Genomic DNA, 18,134 nt, shown 5'->3' with positions numbered 1-18,134 from the left:
TGCTTAATTTCTCCGTTTCACCCAGGAGTAGACGTGCGCGTCGTATGTGTTGGGTTTAGTTTCGGTGGGTTTGATAACTCCACTTCTTAACTACTAAGGGGGTACCTCGTCGAGCATACCTCAATTTTCCATCGCTTTAAGCTCATCACAGTGACTTTCATTCTCAAAAGCGTCATGCACTCCAAGCTTCTAGACGGTGTTCCCGCCACTTGAATCGCCTTCGTGTTCTCTTAAGAGAGCGTCCAGTTCGTCAAAGTCGTCATCTTCCCGCACAGTGCCACGGGCGTCAGCCGTCCCCTGCTGATCACGGTCATCAGGTATGAACAAGTATTCGTCCATATCGCCTAATTGTTTAGGTAATCGTGAGCGCCCGTGGGATGGGCCGGCATCCATCCGATCCGTCGGTAGTGTTATATCCGGTCCTGATTTATCGTAGCTCGTGGCGTTGTTACCATTAGGGCTTGTTTCCAGAGGATCGAGGGTATCATTATCCCCAGGCTTCGGCTTGTCGTCATCTATCCATGCTCGTCGCATCGTCTGGAGGCGTTTAGTATGGCCGAGTCTTTCTATCATAGCCAGACCATCAGCAAATTTTGCCCGAGGAAATAGGTCATCAAGCCATAGCTGGTAGAAGTTGAGTAGACGAGCTAAATCGGAGAACTATTCGCAATGGGTCGGGTCAGTTAGCTTCGCGGCAAATCCAGGCTTAGATTGTCGCTTGGGGCAAAAACGTCGGTCGACAAACCTCGTGCCCTTTCCCCTTAAACTTGAGGTTTTTCTTAGCTGAGCGGCGTAGCTTCGGAATTCCAGCCTGTGTGAGGAGTCTTGTAGCAGGAAGTTAGAGCGCCGAGCGGAGCTTTTGTTCGGTGTATCCTAACTGACCTATCTTCATCCAGTTTAGCAACAGGCTGTCTTCTTTTTGAGACCTTAACCTCTTCATCAAGGCCCAGGACTACTCCTGAGTTATCTGGCGGTGTTGTTTGCTTGGGCAAATTCGGAGTGCCTTTGTTCGTGTTGATTTCTTCGAGGATGCCATCGAGGCCGACATCGTAGTCGAACAAATCATCAACATAGTCGGAATATGGCGCCGCCGCCGCCGTTCGGCCGTGTTCATTCGCCATCAGTGAGATTGCAATGGATTCAGCTTGGGGCAATTCTTGGTGAGAAAGAGAAGGAGAGCGTCGTCCTCCGTCAGAACCCGCCTAAACGTTCCTCGGAGTTCCTGCACTGAGGGCATTCATGGCCAGAATGACATGGATCCGATATCATTAACCAGAATGGGTGAGGACGCGTCGGGGCTGGGGACGCGTTTATGGCAGGCGCAGCCAATGGCACGAATCGGATTCTCAACCTCATCCTGATGCTCCCCACCTTTGTCTTTGCCTGTGCTTGAGGGTTTCCCGGGCTTTAGGAGTTCAAAGACTCAACTTGAGGTGACCGTCGTTCGTCCACAACGATGGAGTTGGACGACTCCGACGATTTGGTGAAGATGGCGTCAGCGCAACCGCCTTCCCGTCAGAGCCGTACTGCATTTCACTTTGAAAGTTCCATCTATAGTACTAACAGAGCTCTTGGGGTTGCCCATGACCGTCTGATCCCAAAATCTCAAAAATTCCTTGAACTCAGGTATCTGAAGAGCAGAGTGAGGGGTAAAATAAGAAAACGTATGCCTGGGGCTCAGTCACTTCACATGGATACACAATGGATACACCTTTCCGAGATGAAGGGATAAGTCGCACTAGTATTAATTAGGAAATCAGAGCTTGGCACAACCTTTTGTCTCCAAATTCAACCCCGTCCCAATCTTGGACACCCAATTGTCGCCGTCACTCATAATTCCCAGCTTCTGCACAATGGCTGCTGATAATAAGTCTGCGGTCATACCACCAAAGCAAGCAAGAACCGACTATCCGGTGCGATTATACTTTGGAATTGCTAAGCGACATCCTATGTGGGTGGTATTGCTAACGTTGACTTGTAGCTCATCGACTCTGACCCGTACGGACCTCCCTGATAGCCTCTTCAATAAAACAGAAACTGCCAGAAAATCAATTATGACCAGGATATTGATGTGTCTTTTCATTCTAGACATGTTCGACGAGTTTTCGGATACGCCCGGCCTTCTGATTACGCAGTAGCTGCTGGGATGGGTGCGGTCTCTCCGCTTGCATTCTGGGTTATGGAGAGGGTAAGCCCGTCTCACGTAGGCAGGGGCGGCTTTGCACCAGTCATGCGCCTGGCAACGGCCATTGGCCTTATTGGAGGTGTACAAATACTCTATCAGAGATCTTGCAGTATGCACTGGCCCCGAAACCCGATTTGCTGTGTTCTCTTCAGGGTGTAACCGGCTTATCCTTTCTCAGACCGTTTCTATGGATTCACGGAGAACAGGAGGGAGGTTGAGATGGATATGAGGGAAATGGTTGACAAGGTTAAGAAGGGTGAACCTCTGTATGGCGCCTCCCAAGTCTCCCCATATTTGCAGGGAGTAGCTGCTCAAAATTCGCGCTATTCCCAACTCTGGTCCCATGTTATTCCATGGTTTAACATCGTCAACCATGACAGAGTAAGTTCTCTGTTTGGCTCCTCCTTTCTAGTCTTAGCAAGCTGATTATTGTCAAAGCATGGCGTCGATACAGCCAAATACTACCAGCAAGCCGAAAGGGAGCTTGAGGCAGAACGTGCGTCTAAACTTGGATCTTCCTGAAGCCTGGATTAGTCACGCCGAGGAATCAAGTATTTGTTCATACCGACGTTCTATGTGCCGTGGGGCTGTATGCTTATTTCAAGAACCATACAACTCTCACCACCCGTGTTCAGGCGGCGCAGACAGAAATGTATAGTTATATGGTCATTTAGAGTCGTCCTTAGCTCGAACCGGAGTCAAATTGTTTCTTTCATCCTGTCACTTGTTCAAATGCTACTGGTAGCGTCGTCGAATTTGGTATTGAGTTCTCGATGTTTTTTTGGACGAGGCTTCGGCGCTACCGGGGTCAACAGCTGGCTTCAGTAGTAACTAGGGTAGTCCCAGAACATACCCTTCTTATTCTCCTGAATATAAAAGCGCCTTAATAGCATGATAGCCTCCTTGCGCTGCAGCCCACCATACACGGGATAAGGCGGATCAATCGCGGGACTAAACCAACTCAGTTTCGAGCGCACAACACTTCGTGACGAGAGGGGAACAAACTCAGAATGTAGGGAAAGGATGCTTCCGGTTCCTCCAAATCTCTCATTCCCACAGCCAAAGTACACGCTCCGTATTCTGTACTGACGTAGGGCCGCAGCACACATAACGCATGGCTCGACTGTCACGTACAGATCTGTTGACCGGAGTGCTGATCTTGGATAGCTCTGAAGCATCTCCTGGATTGCGAGGAATTCTGCGTGTCTTGTTCCCTTGTCATATCGCGTTAGATTCGTGTTTCACTAGAACGGCCGCGAAAGGCACTGAGAATGTCCTGCTTTGCGTCCACCATGCGCTCTGGAAAGCTTATGAGAGACATACGTTCATAGACCTGTTGGTGTCGTTCATTCCATGGCCAACTATCTTGCCCTCATACACCAGTACACAACCCACAGGTGTCTCACCCATGTCGAGTGCTGTTCTTGCCTACACAATGATGAACCGCTCGTCCGGTCCGAGGGTGGGAGAACGTACCATCTCAAAGGCCTGTTCCATGAAGTACAACTGTTCGACAGTTCCGCGCTCCATAGTTAGCACGGCCCCCCGCATATCCCCCAGAGTTGGTCAGCCACCGAAGTTGAACCGTTACAGTTTTGCGTGCACCAACTTGAAGTCGCCAGAAATTCCGAGTCACGAGCCAAAAAAAGCAGCAATGTGATTCACAGACTACCCATAATATGTCTCGAGGACGTATGGGAGCAAAGCAGGAGAAAGAAGGATGCACACTAAATTTTAGGCAAGAACCACTAAATGTTCGACGAGATTCTTCTCTTCGTCAACGCCCAGAGCTGGAGCACCCCGGGAATTACCAAGAAGAACGCTAGTGAATCTTGAGATTACTCCGCACCCAGCACTTTGTTGACGACAGCTCTACTACTACGACCTGGACATGTGCTTGCCTCCTTCCATATACCTTCTTTGAATATCTGGTTGTGAGACCAAAACTGATAGTCAGTTCCTTGCGGTACTCAATATTACCCATCACTTATGTTTTCGATGCCAACTTGAAGTTCGAGGCTCGAAAGCGTTCCACCGCGCGCCAGCTTTGGCCCTCCGCATTTGTATTGGTATTACCGGAAAGCCGCCCGGTTCAATTCCGAGAAGCAACAAACGCTTGGCCTGCCAGCCGACAGAAGACGACACACACTCTTTTGGAGAATCGCCGAACACACTTCCCCCACCCCCAACACGAGCATCCCCGAGCATGCCATGGTTTGATTGTTATCGATGGCTGCAGATGACTCTAAGGCTCATCCTTAGCCCACTGTAAGTATGGCTGATTGGACATCCGCAGAATCTGGCCCGACTACTCTCGCAGCGCAACTGGCCCCGCGTCTCTCGTCCCAGGGAGGCCAAGTCCTCAGCCTCACAAGAGAAGCTTTCGCGCAGCTTCGGCGGGAACTTGTGGAAGGGAGATACAGCGAATTGGCTCTTGGAGAGAGTGCCACCGACGTTAGCCGGTTGATTTGCGTTGTACTCAAAGCGGGTCTTGAGCCATGTATCAGGGATGAAAGATCGGACAATAGAGAGCTGAACGGTCAACTTTCGGACAGCCTAGATATTATCCAAACAGCCATCGAGAAGGCTCCGCAGACATTAATGGAAGTGCCCGATCCAGAGATCCTTGGTGAAAAAGCATACGCCCCGTTATATGCTTGGCTGGTTGTGCGACTAATTCACCTGTTTTGTGCTCGGAGCAACACGCGCGTCGATGAACAGATCAGTGTCATTGTCTCAACTATAGTCCGAGCCCAGTATAGGCATGCTAAGCTATGGGCTCATGCTATTCCCACCTTCTTGCGGGCTTGCACTACTGGTTTGTAGGACTTCGAAGCATGTTGGAGATATCGTACTCACAAACCTTAGAGATCATAATTTCCCTAGAACAGCTCAAGAAAAACTGGGGCCGATGGGACAGTTCTCTGTTCAAAGTATCGTTACCGTCTCCCGAAGGCCCTTTTTCAGTAGCATTAGGCAAGCTCGGCCTTCCTCTCAACCTATTCGAGAAGAAGATCAAGCTTAGATCTATTCCAAGAGCTGTTCAGTTAACACTCAGTCTCTTCGACTCTTTCGTGAACGCAACTAATGACCGCACCTCCTTGAGCAAATATACCCCAAGCTTCCGACAAAATCTGGCTTGGATCCTTAATGGATATCAGCGTCTATGGAGTGCTACGTCCATTTGGCTTCAGCATCCCAAATTAGGGGACATCGAATCCAAAGCCGAAATCTGCTCATACTTCTTGACGTCCATACAGTCATGCTTGCTATGCAAAGTGCCATCTCCAATGGAAATAGCGTACGATCTTATCGAGAACCTTGTCAATACGTCGCCCTTGGAGCTTTTGAGCCATTCTCCAACCCTCCAAATTGAACTGGGCCAGGTCCTTGGCTATTTGAGCAAGCCCTCCGAATGTATGGAGAAGCGTCAGAAGTGTATTAAAAGACTCCTTCCACTGTTAAGTGATGCCATGAGAAATCCCACATTCCAATCGCTGGAGCCGCGTCTTCAGGTAGAGGACCCTGCAACAACTCGCAATATTGACATTGTAACTGACTGAAATAAAGACTGCGATCCAAGACGCTCTTGTGTCGGCGATGCAGACACCTTCGGGCCTGGACTCTAACACGCCACTGGTATCTGGTGATGGTGATAAAGGAGTCCTGGATTATGTCGCTTCCACCCAAGGGCTCGCGCCGCATCAGGTAGCAGGCGACAACGAAGCTGGACGAGCGCCCAAGCGGCGTCGCCTTCCACCAACAGATGAGATGCAGAGAGGGGCTGGTGTCCAGAGTCTCATATCAGGGCTGCTAGAAAGGCTCCGCTATGAGGGTTCTGTCGACTTAAAGAACCTGGTACTCGCTATCTCGTAAGTCCAGTAGCGAAGCGCCAAACAGTCTACACACTGAACAGGATATCCTAGAACTTCGTTCTTTGCACTCCCAGAACAAGAGAAATGCGAATTTCTAGGTAATTTAGGCAGATTGCCCTGTGCAATAGCTGCTAGCTCAACGAAACCCGTCGAACACTTTTCGCAAGGCAAGCAGCTCTGTCATATTTGTGACGACGAACACTATGATGACTACCTGTCGATTGAGCAGGCGAATGAGAGCGAGGCATTATGCCAGATCATGACGTTCATAGTCCCCAAGGTCTCGCGTTCAGCGACTCTTAGAGTAACAACCATGATTACCCTGAAGCGTGTTTTGATGCACACATCGACATCGACTCACCTGCAGCTATCGAATTCTGTCTTTGGTGACTTTCTTCTGAGCTCCTTGCGCAGTTCTGTGCGAGAGCTCCGAGTCGTCGCCGGGTACGCCCTCCGATCATGTTGATTGTGTCCTAAGCTAATGATATCTAGCCATTCAGCAGTCTGTTTCATGCGTGGGACCTTAGAGCATGGAACCCGACGGGGCAATTTCGTTGCAATCCTGGAGTGGTTAAGGAACATCTCGGAAAAGCAAGAAACGGCACTGCACGAGACCTGCATCATGAGCTTGTGCCGACTGGCGAGGTATTAACTAAAGCCTCGATTCACGATTCGATTTACCAACTAACATTGTCCGCCGCCAGATTTTCCAGCGATGAAGAGTTAAATATAATTCTTCTTCGCCTTATAGAGTACCTTGGCCATCCAAACCCATTCGTCTGCGGAGTAGCGTACAGTGAAGTACGTAGCCTTAGACTTGCATTCGACTTTGACGAGCCCATATGCACAAGTAACCCTGACCCATTTCTAGCTATTGAAACTTGCGCAGCAACGCTCTGTCACTCCAGCTAGCTTATTTCGGCCTTTTTGGAGAACTCTTTCCGTGATAGTTGCGAAGAACCTTCAATCTCGACCGTACATGGCGGAACAACTATGTGACTTGCTCGGAATGCGGGTCAATGATTTTCTGAGGCTGACGGAAGTCTATGTTCTTCCCCATCTGGTACTCTCACGGAAGCGGGATGTCATCGCGAGAATTGGTGGAGCATACAAAGACGTCAAGACTCCCTTCGATCTATGTTCGGAAAAAGACAACCTTGCGGCAATATTAGCATTCTTATTATGCCAGCCCTCTTCAGATCCCCAAGAGATGGTAATGCCCACGCTGTCAGCGGTGGATCCAGCATTTGAGGGTCGCACCTTGGCGGAATTAGTGAGAATTGAGCCTATCTTGATCGCTTGTGAGCTTCTAAAGAGCCTTGGAGATGCGGGGAAAGAGAAGGGCGCAAGAGTATGTGATCACCGGGACAAGGACACCCCGTGCATTGTCATGTATTGTTCTAACTGAATCTAGTTCCAACAAGCGCTAGTGGTCCTAGCATCTCTCGTGCCAAGGAAATCCGCTCATGCATCGAAAAAGTCAAACTTGGTAGGTCAATTTATTGAGGAGCATGTTCTAGGGATAATCACGCAGTTCGCGCATGCCATCAATGATTTTCAGATAAGGCAGCCTATTGTTGAGAAGAAACGGAATATCATGGCCATCGGGTCAATGATTAAAGTTGCTCCTGGACATATCAGCAGTGCTTTACCTCAGGTATGTATTTACACTTCCACATCGGCTGGCTGGAAATATTGATAAGCATAGATATGCGCATGTCTACGCTCGGCTTTAGAAATCGAAGAACTCTGCAACAATTCCTTTACAGTATGGGGAGTCTTGGTGAGCTCCTTGCACGAAGATGAAGTCGAGCCTCTTCTTGACCAAACACTGTCCATTGTCATCAAGCACTGGGCTACGTTTACTGAAGAGAGTAGAAAGTCTGCATACGAACTCGTTGAGCACTTTCTGGGAACCCACAATGAGATGTTGCAGGATATCTTCAGCACAATGCCATCGTTGGCTTCGATCCCGATTCTTTCCAAATTTGAAGACAGACTGAACGAGATGAAAAACAGGATGGATGTTCGAAAGCATTTTCTGGCATTCTCCCATCGTTGCTTGAGCGAAAACGCCACGGTCGTCGAACAAGCATTGGCGGAGCTTGTCTACTATCTTTCAGAACATGAGGAATTTGTGCACAGATCTGTTCTCAGCGAGCAGCCGGACCCGGCTGTCGCGAACCTGGTTCGGTCCTTACTTGACTGCTGTGTGAAATTCAACACGACATCCGAATCTATCACCGTTCTGTCTGCCCGTTGCCTTGGTCATATTGGCTGCCTGGACCCAAACAGAGTAGACTCGGTTAAAGCGAAGAAGGAGATTCTTGTTTTGTCAAATTTTGAGAAGATGGAGGAAACTTTTGATTTCGTCCTTTTCTTCCTCCAACATGTGCTCGTCGATGCCTTTTTATCGGCGTCTAACACTCGGGCTCAAGGGTTTCTTGCGTACGCCATGCAAAACCTCCTCCGGTTCTGCAGCTTGAATTCTGCTGTCACCCAGCGTTCACGCGATGTCCAAGCTGACCCAAAGTACCGGCGCTGGCTAGGGTTGCCCGAGGCTGTCCGCAATACATTAACGCCATTTCTGACGTCGAAATATACAGTCACTGTCGGCGCGCCCAGCTCCAATTGCAACTATCCCCTCTTTTTACCTCACCTAGCCCATGCTGATTGGCTACGACTGTTTGTCCAAGATCTACTGCAGAACGGAAATGGAGATAATGCAAAGTCCGTATTCAGCGTCTGCAGTCGCATCATCAAGGGCCAAGATATTTCGATAGCGTCTTTCCTCCTTCCATTTGCGGCGTTGAATCGCGTGGTTGGGGGCAATGCGAAAGAGAAAGACGACTTGCAGTGTGAGATCTTGAATATTCTTTCCCATCCCCTTCCCGAAACAAATAACGAGGTTTATGAAACCATTCTACTGTGCAGTCAGGTGAGTAGTGTAGCACAGCTCGTGGTCACAAAGTTTATCCTGATAACGTCTCTTCTAGAGCATCTTTGAAGTTTTAGACTACCTTTCGAGGTGGCTGCAGGGAAAGAAGAAGCAGCTGAGTAGTCTAAGAAACCTTGGACATCATGCGCACAAGCCCCCCAAGGAGAGCGTCAGAGACTTGTTGGTGGATTCTTACTCTTCACAAATTAAAGCGGTTGAATCTCTTCTTAGCTCCATACCACCAGAGATGATATCTAAGCGAGCCGTGGAATGTAAGTCTTTCTCTAGGGCTCTCTTTCATTGGGAACAGTACATCCGTCAATACCGGAATCGTCCTCAAACACAGCAGTCCACCAGCCTCGAACCTCTCTACGAACGCCTCCAGAACATTTACAGTCAAATTGACGAACCGGACGGTATCGAGGGTATCTCAACACACTTGCACGTACTCGACATTGATCAACAAATTCTCGAGCATCGGAAGGCAGGGAGGTGGACTACAGCACAAAGCTGGTACGAGTTGCAACTTGAGAAGGAGCCTGGAAACTTTGACGCCCAGCTGCATTTGTTTACGTGCTTAAAGGAATCAGGGCAACAAGGTAAAATCCCAGGTCTATGGCTTTGTTAGACTTCAACTTATGCCCCCCAGATGCAATTCTCACTCGTTTTGAGGCTCTCAAGACAACAAATTCTGTTCCCAAGTTTCTTTCTTTTGCGGTGGAGGCATCTTGGATGACCGGCAAATGGGAGAAGATGCACAGCTATCTCGAGCTTTGTGTGCAAAAAAATATAGCAGACTTCAACATAGGTGTTGGTCTGGCCCTGGATGCCTTCCGTCGGGGCCAGAGACGACAGTTCGGTGAAATTATCAATGGCTTGAGGCTGAGTGTTGCCAAGTCTCTTACGCCCAATTCCGTTACCTCCTTGCAATCTTGTCATGAGGGCATCCTCAAACTGCACGCTCTGACAGAAATAGAGTCCGTCACCCTATCGGGTGCAGATGCGTGCAAAAGCCCTGAGATCTGTGCAAGATTACTAGAGTCTCTAGACCGTCGATTGGATGTCCTTGGAGGATACATATCTGACAAGCAGTATCTTCTGGGTTTGAGAAGAGCTGCTATGGAGCTGACGTTTGTTATACCCTTGTGCGGGATTAGCGGCCCACGCTAACACGGTCTCAGTGGGAATTTTGCGGATTCAGACATCGCCGCTGCGTGGTTGACAAGTGCCCGTTTGGCGAGGAGAAGCAATTTCGGCGCCCAAGCGTATCAGTCAATGCTTAACGCTGCCCACTTGAAAGACCGTTCAGCCACTATTGAACATGCCCGACTGCTTTGGAAGGACGGCTACCATCGGAAAGCGATTCAAATACTAGAGGGCGCTATAGCTGCCAACGAATTCGCCTCAGCCTTATCCAACACTAATAATCCCGATTCGCCATCTTCAATTTCGGCGCATGAGAAACAGCAGAACATACTTGCCGCTAGGGTATGTTCTAGGGCGACGCTTCCATTCCTCCTCGACCAACCCAGCTTACTTGTTTTAGGCGCATTTACTATTGGCGAAATGGACCGATAGAGCCGGACAGACGCAGTCAGATATTATCGTGCAAAGATATCGCGAAGCCATCAAACTACAGTCTAGGTAAGCTATGACCCCTGTTTGAGGCCGACAGTAGCTAAGAACTATCAGATGGGAAAAGGCGCACTACTATCTCGGGAAGCACTACAATAAGATTTTAGACTCAGAAAAATCGAAACCGCTGGGAAAGGAAGCCCAAATCTAGTGAGTCTGTCACTGGGCAACATGAACGGCTATTCACTGACCATACTAGCTTAAGTGGCGAGGCATCAAAACTAGTCATTGACAACTACCTTCGATCATTGGCGCATGGAAATAAGTACGTTTTCCAGTCGTTACCCAAAATATTGACCCTTTGGTTGGAACATGCTTCGACAGTAGAACAGCCATTTGACCCCAAGAGGGGCGACAACGAGTATGCACTCGATCTCGGATTTTGCCCTTTGCCTCCTAACCGAATTGTAGGGAGTTCCAAGCCCATACATTGAACCAACGGAAAAAGAGTCTCGATGATATGCACTCTCAGCTGAGGAAGTATGTCAATAGAGTGCCAGCAGCGTTGGTACGTCCCAGCTTCTTCCAAATAGACCACCATAACCCGCAACTGATATTTGTAGCTCTTCACCATTCTACCCCAAGTGGTCGCGCGAATATGCCACCCAAACCCAACAGTGTATAACCTGTTGACGAAGATCGTGGCCAAGACAGTTAACGCTTTTCCCCAGCAGGGGCTATGGACGGTCCTTGCTGTTGTGAAGTCCTCGTCTAAAGACCGAGTCTCGCGAGGTCTCACTTGCCTTGAAAAAATCACTGTGAGTTCCAAAATCTCCATTCGGCGTATAGCTCAGCCTAATCTGGCGATAGGATATCAGTAAGAAAATGAAGATAGACACAACGCATGACATTCGTGCGATGATCAATCAGGGCCAAAAGTTCTCGGACGAGTTGTTGAAGTTGTGCGTAGCAAAGATCGAGAACAAAACCTCACGAATCCACTTGGCACGAGATCTCAACTTCAATCATAGAGTAGCACCATGTCGGCTCGCCGTTCCGTTCCAAGCAATGCTTACGCCGACTCTACCAGCCAGCCATGATACCGAGTACCTGAAAGGATTTAGCGCTTTCCCGCCCGATACCACGACCATTGAAGGTATTATGCCACCATGTCTTTCCGATTGTGTATAAATTATCTAATGAATCCAGCCGTTCTTGACGAGGCGCAGATCCTAAATTCGCTTCAAAAACCCCGAAAAATCAGCATCCGGGGGTCCGACGGCAAGACTTACAATATCCTTTGTAAACCGAAAGATGACTTGCGTAAGGACCAGCGCCTCATGGAATTCAACAACATGATCAACAGGTTCTTAAAGAAAGACGTGGAATCTAGCAAACGACGCATGTGTAGGTGTATTTCCCCTGGAGGTATCCTTCTGCATGACTTACTTATGGAAGATATTAAAACATATGCGGTTACTCCATTGAACGAAGAATGTGGACTTATTGAGTGGGTGGATAATCTCAGGACCCTGCGAGAGCTTGTCACAGAACCCTTGAAAGAGAGAGGGATCTCGCCAAATGTGAGTCACCCAGCTTAGCATAAGCTTGATACTACAGGAACTGTACTTGCTGTCCAATTGTGATGCTGACAATCCTCCAGTACAAGGAAATACGGCAGTATCTGAAGGAAGCATGTTCAGATCCGTCTAAAGGATCACTTTTCTCAGATAAGGTTCTAGCAATGTAAGCAATTACGGTCATAGATCCTGGGGGTACATGGATACTAATTACAATACAGGTTCCCACCTGTTCTGCATGAGTGGTTCGTGGAGATGTTTCCAGAGGCAGGCGCGTGGTTTTCTGCACGTCTTCGCTATACACGGTCTTGCGCCGTCATGTCGATGGTTGGATATGTCCTAGGGTACGTCGTTTCAAAATCACACTGTAAATATACCTCTGAAGCAATTAACGCCGCACCCAGCCTAGGTGACCGGCACAGTGAGAACATACTCTTCGAAGAAGGTACAGGTGGTATTCTACATGTCGACTTCAACTGTCTATTCGACAAGGTATGTGATGACTGCGACTTGCCACTGTTTAGAGAATATAGCTGAGCTTGTGCACCCAGGGCTTGACGTTCGACAAGCCTGAACTGGTGCCATTCCGGCTCACCCAGAATATGGTTGACGCTTTTGGCGCATATGGATATAACGGTCTGTGTTGGCGAAGCCAGAATGAAGATTGATCAATTTTTAACCATACTAGGTCCTTTCCGGAAAACTTGTGAATTAAGTCTGGATCTTCTGCGCCAGAATGAGGACGCACTGATGACGATACTGGAGACATTCTTGCATGACCCAACGACAGATCTTATTGGTAAGAAGGTATGTGCGCCACTCTCAGAACAGAGCTCGGAGGGACCTGCTAAAAATCACAATCAAAGCGTCGAATCCAGGCAAACGTTCCCGACACTCCCGCTGGCGTACTGGAAAACGTTCGCAGCAAGCTCCGCGGCCTTCTTCCCGGTGAATCAGTCCCATTATCGGTAGACGGTCATGTGGACGAACTGATCATCCAAGCCACCGATCTTCGGAATCTTGCGGCGATGTATATCGGCTGGTGTGCTTTCTTCTAGCGCTAGTGGAGTTAAAACACCCTGGCGTGTTCCGATTACTTTGCAAAATCAAACTTGTCTTGGACACCAGCCCTGTTTATCACTCGAGCAAGAAATCCCCACGGAAACCACGGCCTAATTGGGACCATGTTTCGGCCTGACGACCTGTAAGGAGAAGGGCACCTATCCGGAACAGCGCGGATGGGTGAACGTACGGTTGCCCCGGATATCTACCTCCAAGAAGGGCCACGTTGGTTTCGCACTCTATCTCGAGTATAGCTTCGGCTCCTACTGCGACTGCTGTAATCGTAGCTACTGTAGCTAGGGCTACGGCGTCTCCCTCGCCGAGGGCTGTCATCATGCGCAGGTGCCCTTCTCCTAGGCGGGGTTACCGATGCTGATCGCGAAGACAACGATCGAGAATGGAGAGGGGATTGGGACCGGGAGCGTGAAACCGATTGAGGCCTATATATGTCGTGCCTGTCCATAGGCCGGGGCCGACCAGACCTTCTCGGAGGAGAGGTTCTGTACAAGTACGGCGAATGGCGGGAAGAGCGGTTGTCGGCGAATCGCCTCCGAGGGTGCCTGTGGCGCCCATAGCTCTCTCTGGTATCTGAGATCGGTGGAGGCGAGCGGGAGAATGCTCTCTTTGGCAATACAATCGACACATTTAGTACTGCTCCATCGAGCTGGGCTTCGTGCATATGAGCAATAGCAGCTTCTGCGTCAGCGGGATCGTAATAGAGGATATATGCTGTCCCTCTGTTTGTCATAACTAGGTAAAACCGAATCAGCTGAGTTTAAATGAGTTGAGAACATGGACGTACAGGCAGTATTCATAGGCAGATCGAGGCTTTGAATATCCCCAAAGCTTCCGAAAATCTCAAACAGGTGTGATTCCGTCACATTTTTAGTCAGTTTCTCGACGACAATCTGTTAATTGCTTGTGTAAGCTACAAGCAACCCGAAGACAAGATAAAAACCCGCGCGCAATGGCTCCGAACCTTAGAACTTCTCTGGCCGTAGCCAAAAGGACTCTGGCTTCGACTATAGCTCCTACCCCTGTAAGATCGAGATGGGCTGCGGCTCCAGCCACGACTTCGCTCGCGACTCCGGCTTACAGATCGCGTCCGAGACCTAGGGCGGCTAAATGATCGGTGTCCATTGCGGCCGCCGACGCTGCTCGCTGTCATGGGGCTTCGAAAGCTCTTCCTGGATCTTGACACCGATCGCGAAGATACGGAGCGCCGAGGTGAGCGGTCACGAGACGATCTCCTATACATAGCAATTGGGATGAGCACCGCGATAGCGATAGGGTCCGTTTGGCTATCACTAGGTCTTCAAACTGCGAACAGTTAAAGTACGACTGGGTGACGACGGTTTCAAGAAGAAAATTGCAGGGGAGGATTTTTCATCCAAAGAGCGAACGGCAACAGCTCACGTGCTCGGTACTCATAGGTTACTCTGGCCTGGCGTGGCCCAGCGCTCGAAACTACCAATTCAGCTCTGCACCGCACTGGGGAGAGACAATGGCGGGCCAGGCGTTTTGATGTTTAATTTCTTTGTATACCAACACCATCCTAAGTGACTCGGGTTTGTTTGTGTACTATGTACACTATACTATATCATTTAATATCTACCAAGTCTCTCCATCGCTCGTATTCTTGGATAATATCCTTGGTGACTTGCCTCCGGACTTGCTTGAGAGCGTACTCAAAATGCCTCCAGCAGACATTCTGGTCTTGGCCAGTATCGTCCTCTTCGTCCAGCGCGGCATCTCCCGCAGTTTGGCAGATGCTCACAATCTCTGCTCCGGTATAACCCTCTGTTTTCAGAGCCAATTCCCCCAGCTCTACTTCAGGGTCAACTACCGACTTGCTGAACCAGATGCTAAGAATCTCCATCCGCGATTCTAAGTCCGGGGGGCCGATGTAAAGGATGTTATCCAGACGCCCCGGACGCATCAAAGCTGGATCTAGTACATCAGGCTTATTCGTCGCAGCAATGACCAGGACACCCCTTAACTCCTCAATACCGTCCATCTCATTGAGAAGTGTTGTAAGTATATTAACACCACCATGGGACGCGTTTCCACGCTTCGAGGCAATCGCGTCAATTTCATCGAAGAAGATGATGCTCGGCCTCGCCGCCCGTGCCTTCCGGAAAATTTCGCGTACAGCCCTTTCCGATTCGCCAACATACATACTGAGAACCTCCGCCCCCTTAACGGCCATGAAGTTCAAGCCTGCTTCTGTCGCCAAAGCCTTTACGGTCAACGTCTTGGAGCAACCCGGAGGCCCATAAAGGAGAATCCCCTTCTTGCTTTTCACGTTAAGCCTTCTCATTCGTTCCGGGAACTAGCCAAGTCAGGGTGATATTCCCCTAAACGAGTCAAAAGCAATGGGCTTACCTTCAACGGCCGCTCAACTGCCTTTTGTAACCGCCTTTTGATGTCGTGTTGGCCTCCAATATCTGACCACCTTACTCTAGGCGTCTCTAAGAAGACCTCTCTCATTGCGGTTGGACGCATCTCCTGAAGCGCCGACAGGACATCATCCTCCTCGATCTTCAGCCTGATTGCTGGCCTCCCAGACATGTGCTGGTTTTGTGACTCATTGGAGGTTTCCAGTTTAGGATTTGGCTCATTATTGTCTCCGGGTCCCCCGATCCATCTTTGCCGGGCTTTGCGACACACAAGCTGTATTAAGGCAAACAGATCAGCCCCAACATACCCATGCGTCTTCTCTGCTATGAGTTCAATGAGCCCTTCGCTCAGTGCGTAGCACGGGCCACCACATATCGCATGCACAATTTCAGCCCGATCATATGCTGTAGGAATTTGCAACTCGATCTCATCGGACAACCGGTGAGGGGTTCGTAGAGCATCATCGACATCATTTGGATGCCGGGTAGCCCCGACGACAAGAACACGAGCGGCTCTTGCGAGATCCATACACTCACATAGCGCTGGCGCTAAGGACTGCGATTCTGCCGATACTTTCTTGGGAGCGATGGATTCGAGCCGATCAATAATCAGGACGCTTGGCTGGTACCGAATCGCTTCCTGAAACGTATTGCGCAATTTGTTCTCTCCATCGCCCACACCCCTACTAAATGCAGAGGAACCAATATCGAACGTTCTTCGCCATCCCGCCGACCGAATCTGGCCCAGTAGTGCAGTCTTGCCGGAACCCTTAGGCCCATACAGAAGGATGCCTCTACTATGTTCATAAAACGGTGGCATGAAGAGCGTGTCCGAACCCAGTTGGAAGTCGGCAAGGGTCTCGTTAATGATTTGGATCTGGCGGTTCAATCCCCCAAGGCCGAGCGAGAGGACCTCGAGGTGAGAGCACAAGCTCTCTTCCACCTCTCCTTGGCCTTCGTCTATCAACACCTTCGAGTTTTCACCAAACCGAAACAGAGTACGACCGTGACTTTGAGAGCCCACTACCTTAATATTGGCGATTCTGAAGCTCCTTCTCTGACCCCTGACCTCCAAATCAAATGTCAGTCCCACGGTTAAAGCCTCGCATTTTGAGAGCGGAAACTCCAAGCACCAAGCCCAATGTTGCCTGTCTGGCAGGGGAATCGCCCCATATTTCTCAATCCTGTCGGGGCCTGAACAGTCAGTCAAGGAAATCGAATCGATCTCGTCTAAGTTCTCGTCCACCTTGACGATAGACACCTGGTCGCCGAGCCTGATTCCGTAACAATCTTGGAGGGTCCTCGATGTTTGTACGACCGACTTCCCTATGCTCTCTGGCGAGTTCCAAGCTATAGCGTCCTTGGTCCCCCCACTGGGTAGTATGACACGACAGACATCTCCAGCTTTTAGTTTAAGAGCGGCTAGCGAGGTTGATGATAGGTATACTCGAAATGCATCTCGATGATCATTCCTAACTTGCTTTGACAACGGTCGTACGGCGAAATCGCGATTCTCCGGCATATTGGTATCGTGCAAGCAGAAAACGAGCAGGACTGCTCCGCCCCTTGAATATTTAGGAGTAAATCGAAATCGTCGTTTTAATCCAGCTACCTGTATGCTTGCATTTAGAAGGTTGTTGGGTTAAAAGGTATGGGATGCCCTGTGAGTTCTCGTTCCAAAGCTTTTTGGGATTCCATGCCTTCGAGGATATACAGCGTGTCAGCGAAAAGGAAGAAAACGCACAAGATCTAGAGCTTCAAGAGGCTGTGTGAGCTACAATCGATTAAAAAAGTACAAGAGTATTGATACCTAACCTTTCCTTGTTTTCTCCTCATCAATTTCTTTCCCTCGCCACTTTCGAACTCTTCAGAGGACTCTGGACCAAGCGCCCCTTTCGGAGCTACTTGACTAGTATTATCTAGGTCTAGTGTACCGCGGCCAAAACCTTTTGCCCCTGGTGCAGCTTGGAAATGAGCTGATCCACAACCCAAAACCAGTGGAAAAGCTCTCAATACCTTTTCCTCACAGAACCCCAAGCAGGGGATCTCATCCGAAGAATTGGTCCATTTTATTACACTGAAACGGCTAGTGCCACACACCGATCCCCGCGTTCGACACAACGCGAGGAAGAAACAGACAAACAAGATACACGAAGGAAGGAGCGTGTACTTGGGCTCGCCATACGGATCAGTTCAGGGTATAAAGGATGTTCAATCACTGATAATGCTTGGAGAAGTTTGAGGCTCGTCGTACCGGACTGTCTCACGACGGAAATGCGCCACGAAAAGAATGCAAACCGCCTTCTTGCGAGTCTTGAGGGGAATTCAACGCAAGCCCACATTGATACGTGAGCCGCATACGCAACGAACATATTTCCCAACCGAACGGATCACCTCTGTATCCATATAAAATGGCCATCTTTAGAGTTGAATATCTCAACAACCAAGCCTTTAGAGGAAGTATAACTTGTATATATGGCTTAATGATATAATATATCCATGTATATAGGGGTTATAGCC

At 49.3% G+C, this 18,134-nt stretch overlaps 6 protein-coding genes across 6 annotated transcripts; 2 read left to right on the top strand and 4 right to left on the bottom strand.

Moving 5' to 3' along the window:
* Positions 1-4: 4 nt before the first annotated feature.
* On the bottom strand, positions 5-1,782 carry BJX67DRAFT_354082 (Chromosome segregation in meiosis protein 3). Its single transcript, XM_071029178.1, has 3 exons — positions 883-1,782; positions 746-824; positions 5-660 (listed from the first exon to the last, which is right to left on the bottom strand). The coding sequence occupies exons 1-3, from the start codon at positions 1,119-1,121 to the stop codon at positions 190-192; spliced, it is 789 nt and encodes a 262-aa protein (XP_070885788.1). The 5' UTR covers positions 1,122-1,782; the 3' UTR covers positions 5-189.
* A 71-nt stretch (positions 1,783-1,853) lies between these two features.
* Positions 1,854-2,707, top strand: BJX67DRAFT_381445 (putative NADH-ubiquinone oxidoreductase 21 kDa subunit; the record flags this gene model as incomplete). The annotated part of the gene is made up of 5 exons (XM_071033022.1): positions 1,854-1,913; positions 1,982-1,998; positions 2,089-2,294; positions 2,364-2,566; positions 2,624-2,707. 5 exons carry the CDS (start codon positions 1,854-1,856, stop codon positions 2,705-2,707), a joined length of 570 nt encoding a protein of 189 aa, XP_070885787.1.
* Positions 2,708-2,785: 78 nt separating this feature from the next.
* On the bottom strand, positions 2,786-4,002 carry BJX67DRAFT_115559 (nucleoside deaminase). Its single transcript, XM_071024371.1, has 6 exons — positions 3,795-4,002; positions 3,662-3,741; positions 3,509-3,613; positions 3,191-3,399; positions 3,039-3,136; positions 2,786-2,984 (listed from the first exon to the last, which is right to left on the bottom strand). The coding sequence occupies exons 2-6, from the start codon at positions 3,734-3,736 to the stop codon at positions 2,914-2,916; spliced, it is 558 nt and encodes a 185-aa protein (XP_070885786.1). The 5' UTR covers positions 3,737-3,741; positions 3,795-4,002; the 3' UTR covers positions 2,786-2,913.
* A 457-nt stretch (positions 4,003-4,459) lies between these two features.
* atrA (protein kinase MEC1) lies at positions 4,460-13,211 on the top strand (the record flags this gene model as incomplete). The annotated part of the gene is made up of 26 exons (XM_071033021.1): positions 4,460-5,003; positions 5,054-5,700; positions 5,756-6,057; positions 6,112-6,504; positions 6,553-6,705; positions 6,765-6,861; positions 6,932-7,411; positions 7,475-7,717; positions 7,769-8,998; positions 9,057-9,597; positions 9,648-10,128; positions 10,180-10,486; positions 10,545-10,642; positions 10,691-10,783; positions 10,833-10,994; positions 11,045-11,141; positions 11,197-11,391; positions 11,444-11,729; positions 11,783-11,980; positions 12,032-12,156; positions 12,237-12,319; positions 12,375-12,497; positions 12,558-12,645; positions 12,705-12,789; positions 12,842-12,960; positions 13,020-13,211. The coding sequence occupies 26 exons, from the start codon at positions 4,460-4,462 to the stop codon at positions 13,209-13,211; spliced, it is 7,362 nt and encodes a 2,453-aa protein (XP_070885785.1).
* Positions 13,212-13,225: 14 nt separating this feature from the next.
* Positions 13,226-14,205, bottom strand: BJX67DRAFT_115852 (uncharacterized protein). The gene is made up of 3 exons (XM_071024373.1): positions 14,018-14,205; positions 13,583-13,965; positions 13,226-13,373 (listed from the first exon to the last, which is right to left on the bottom strand). Exons 1-3 carry the CDS (start codon positions 14,028-14,030, stop codon positions 13,326-13,328), a joined length of 444 nt encoding a protein of 147 aa, XP_070885784.1. The 5' UTR covers positions 14,031-14,205; the 3' UTR covers positions 13,226-13,325.
* A 447-nt stretch (positions 14,206-14,652) lies between these two features.
* BJX67DRAFT_354043 (putative AAA family ATPase) lies at positions 14,653-17,481 on the bottom strand. The gene is made up of 2 exons (XM_071029177.1): positions 15,601-17,481; positions 14,653-15,547 (listed from the first exon to the last, which is right to left on the bottom strand). The coding sequence occupies exons 1-2, from the start codon at positions 17,134-17,136 to the stop codon at positions 14,816-14,818; spliced, it is 2,268 nt and encodes a 755-aa protein (XP_070885783.1). The 5' UTR covers positions 17,137-17,481; the 3' UTR covers positions 14,653-14,815.
* Between the last annotated feature and the right edge of the window lie 653 nt (positions 17,482-18,134).

This window comes from Aspergillus lucknowensis, assembly GCF_044049455.1.
Source record: "Aspergillus lucknowensis strain CBS 449.75 chromosome Unknown BJX67scaffold_22, whole genome shotgun sequence".
In the NCBI taxonomy this organism is placed as follows: domain Eukaryota; kingdom Fungi; phylum Ascomycota; class Eurotiomycetes; order Eurotiales; family Aspergillaceae; genus Aspergillus; species Aspergillus lucknowensis.
Note: the sequence above shows the minus strand (reverse complement) of the source record. Positions and strands in the feature narration are given on the sequence as shown.

Excerpts from the sequence above, each read along its gene's own strand:
- BJX67DRAFT_354082 (XM_071029178.1), bottom strand. The coding sequence starts at position 1,121 with ATGGCGAATGAACACGGCCGAACGGCGGCGGCGGCGCCATATTCCGAC. Across the intron at positions 825-882 it reads GCTAAACTGGATGAAGATAG|ACTCCTCACACAGGCTGGAA; the intron begins GTCAGTTAGGAT and ends TCCTGCTACAAG. Across the intron at positions 661-745 it reads TTAAGGGGAAAGGGCACGAG|TTCTCCGATTTAGCTCGTCT; the intron begins GTTTGTCGACCG and ends CATTGCGAATAG.
- BJX67DRAFT_115559 (XM_071024371.1), bottom strand. The coding sequence starts at position 3,736 with ATGCGGGGGGCCGTGCTAACTATGGAGCGCGGAACTGTCGAACAGTTG. Across the intron at positions 3,614-3,661 it reads TGGAACAGGCCTTTGAGATG|GCAAGAACAGCACTCGACAT; the intron begins GTACGTTCTCCC and ends ATCATTGTGTAG. Across the intron at positions 3,137-3,190 it reads ATCCTTTCCCTACATTCTGA|TCCCGCGATTGATCCGCCTT; the intron begins GTTTGTTCCCCT and ends GAGTTGGTTTAG.
- BJX67DRAFT_115852 (XM_071024373.1), bottom strand. Across the intron at positions 13,374-13,582 it reads TGTCTTCGCGATCAGCATCG|GTGCCCTTCTCCTTACAGGT; the intron begins GTAACCCCGCCT and ends TGTTCCGGATAG.
- BJX67DRAFT_354043 (XM_071029177.1), bottom strand. The coding sequence starts at position 17,136 with ATGCCGGAGAATCGCGATTTCGCCGTACGACCGTTGTCAAAGCAAGTT. Across the intron at positions 15,548-15,600 it reads CAGTTGAGCGGCCGTTGAAG|TTCCCGGAACGAATGAGAAG; the intron begins GTAAGCCCATTG and ends TGACTTGGCTAG.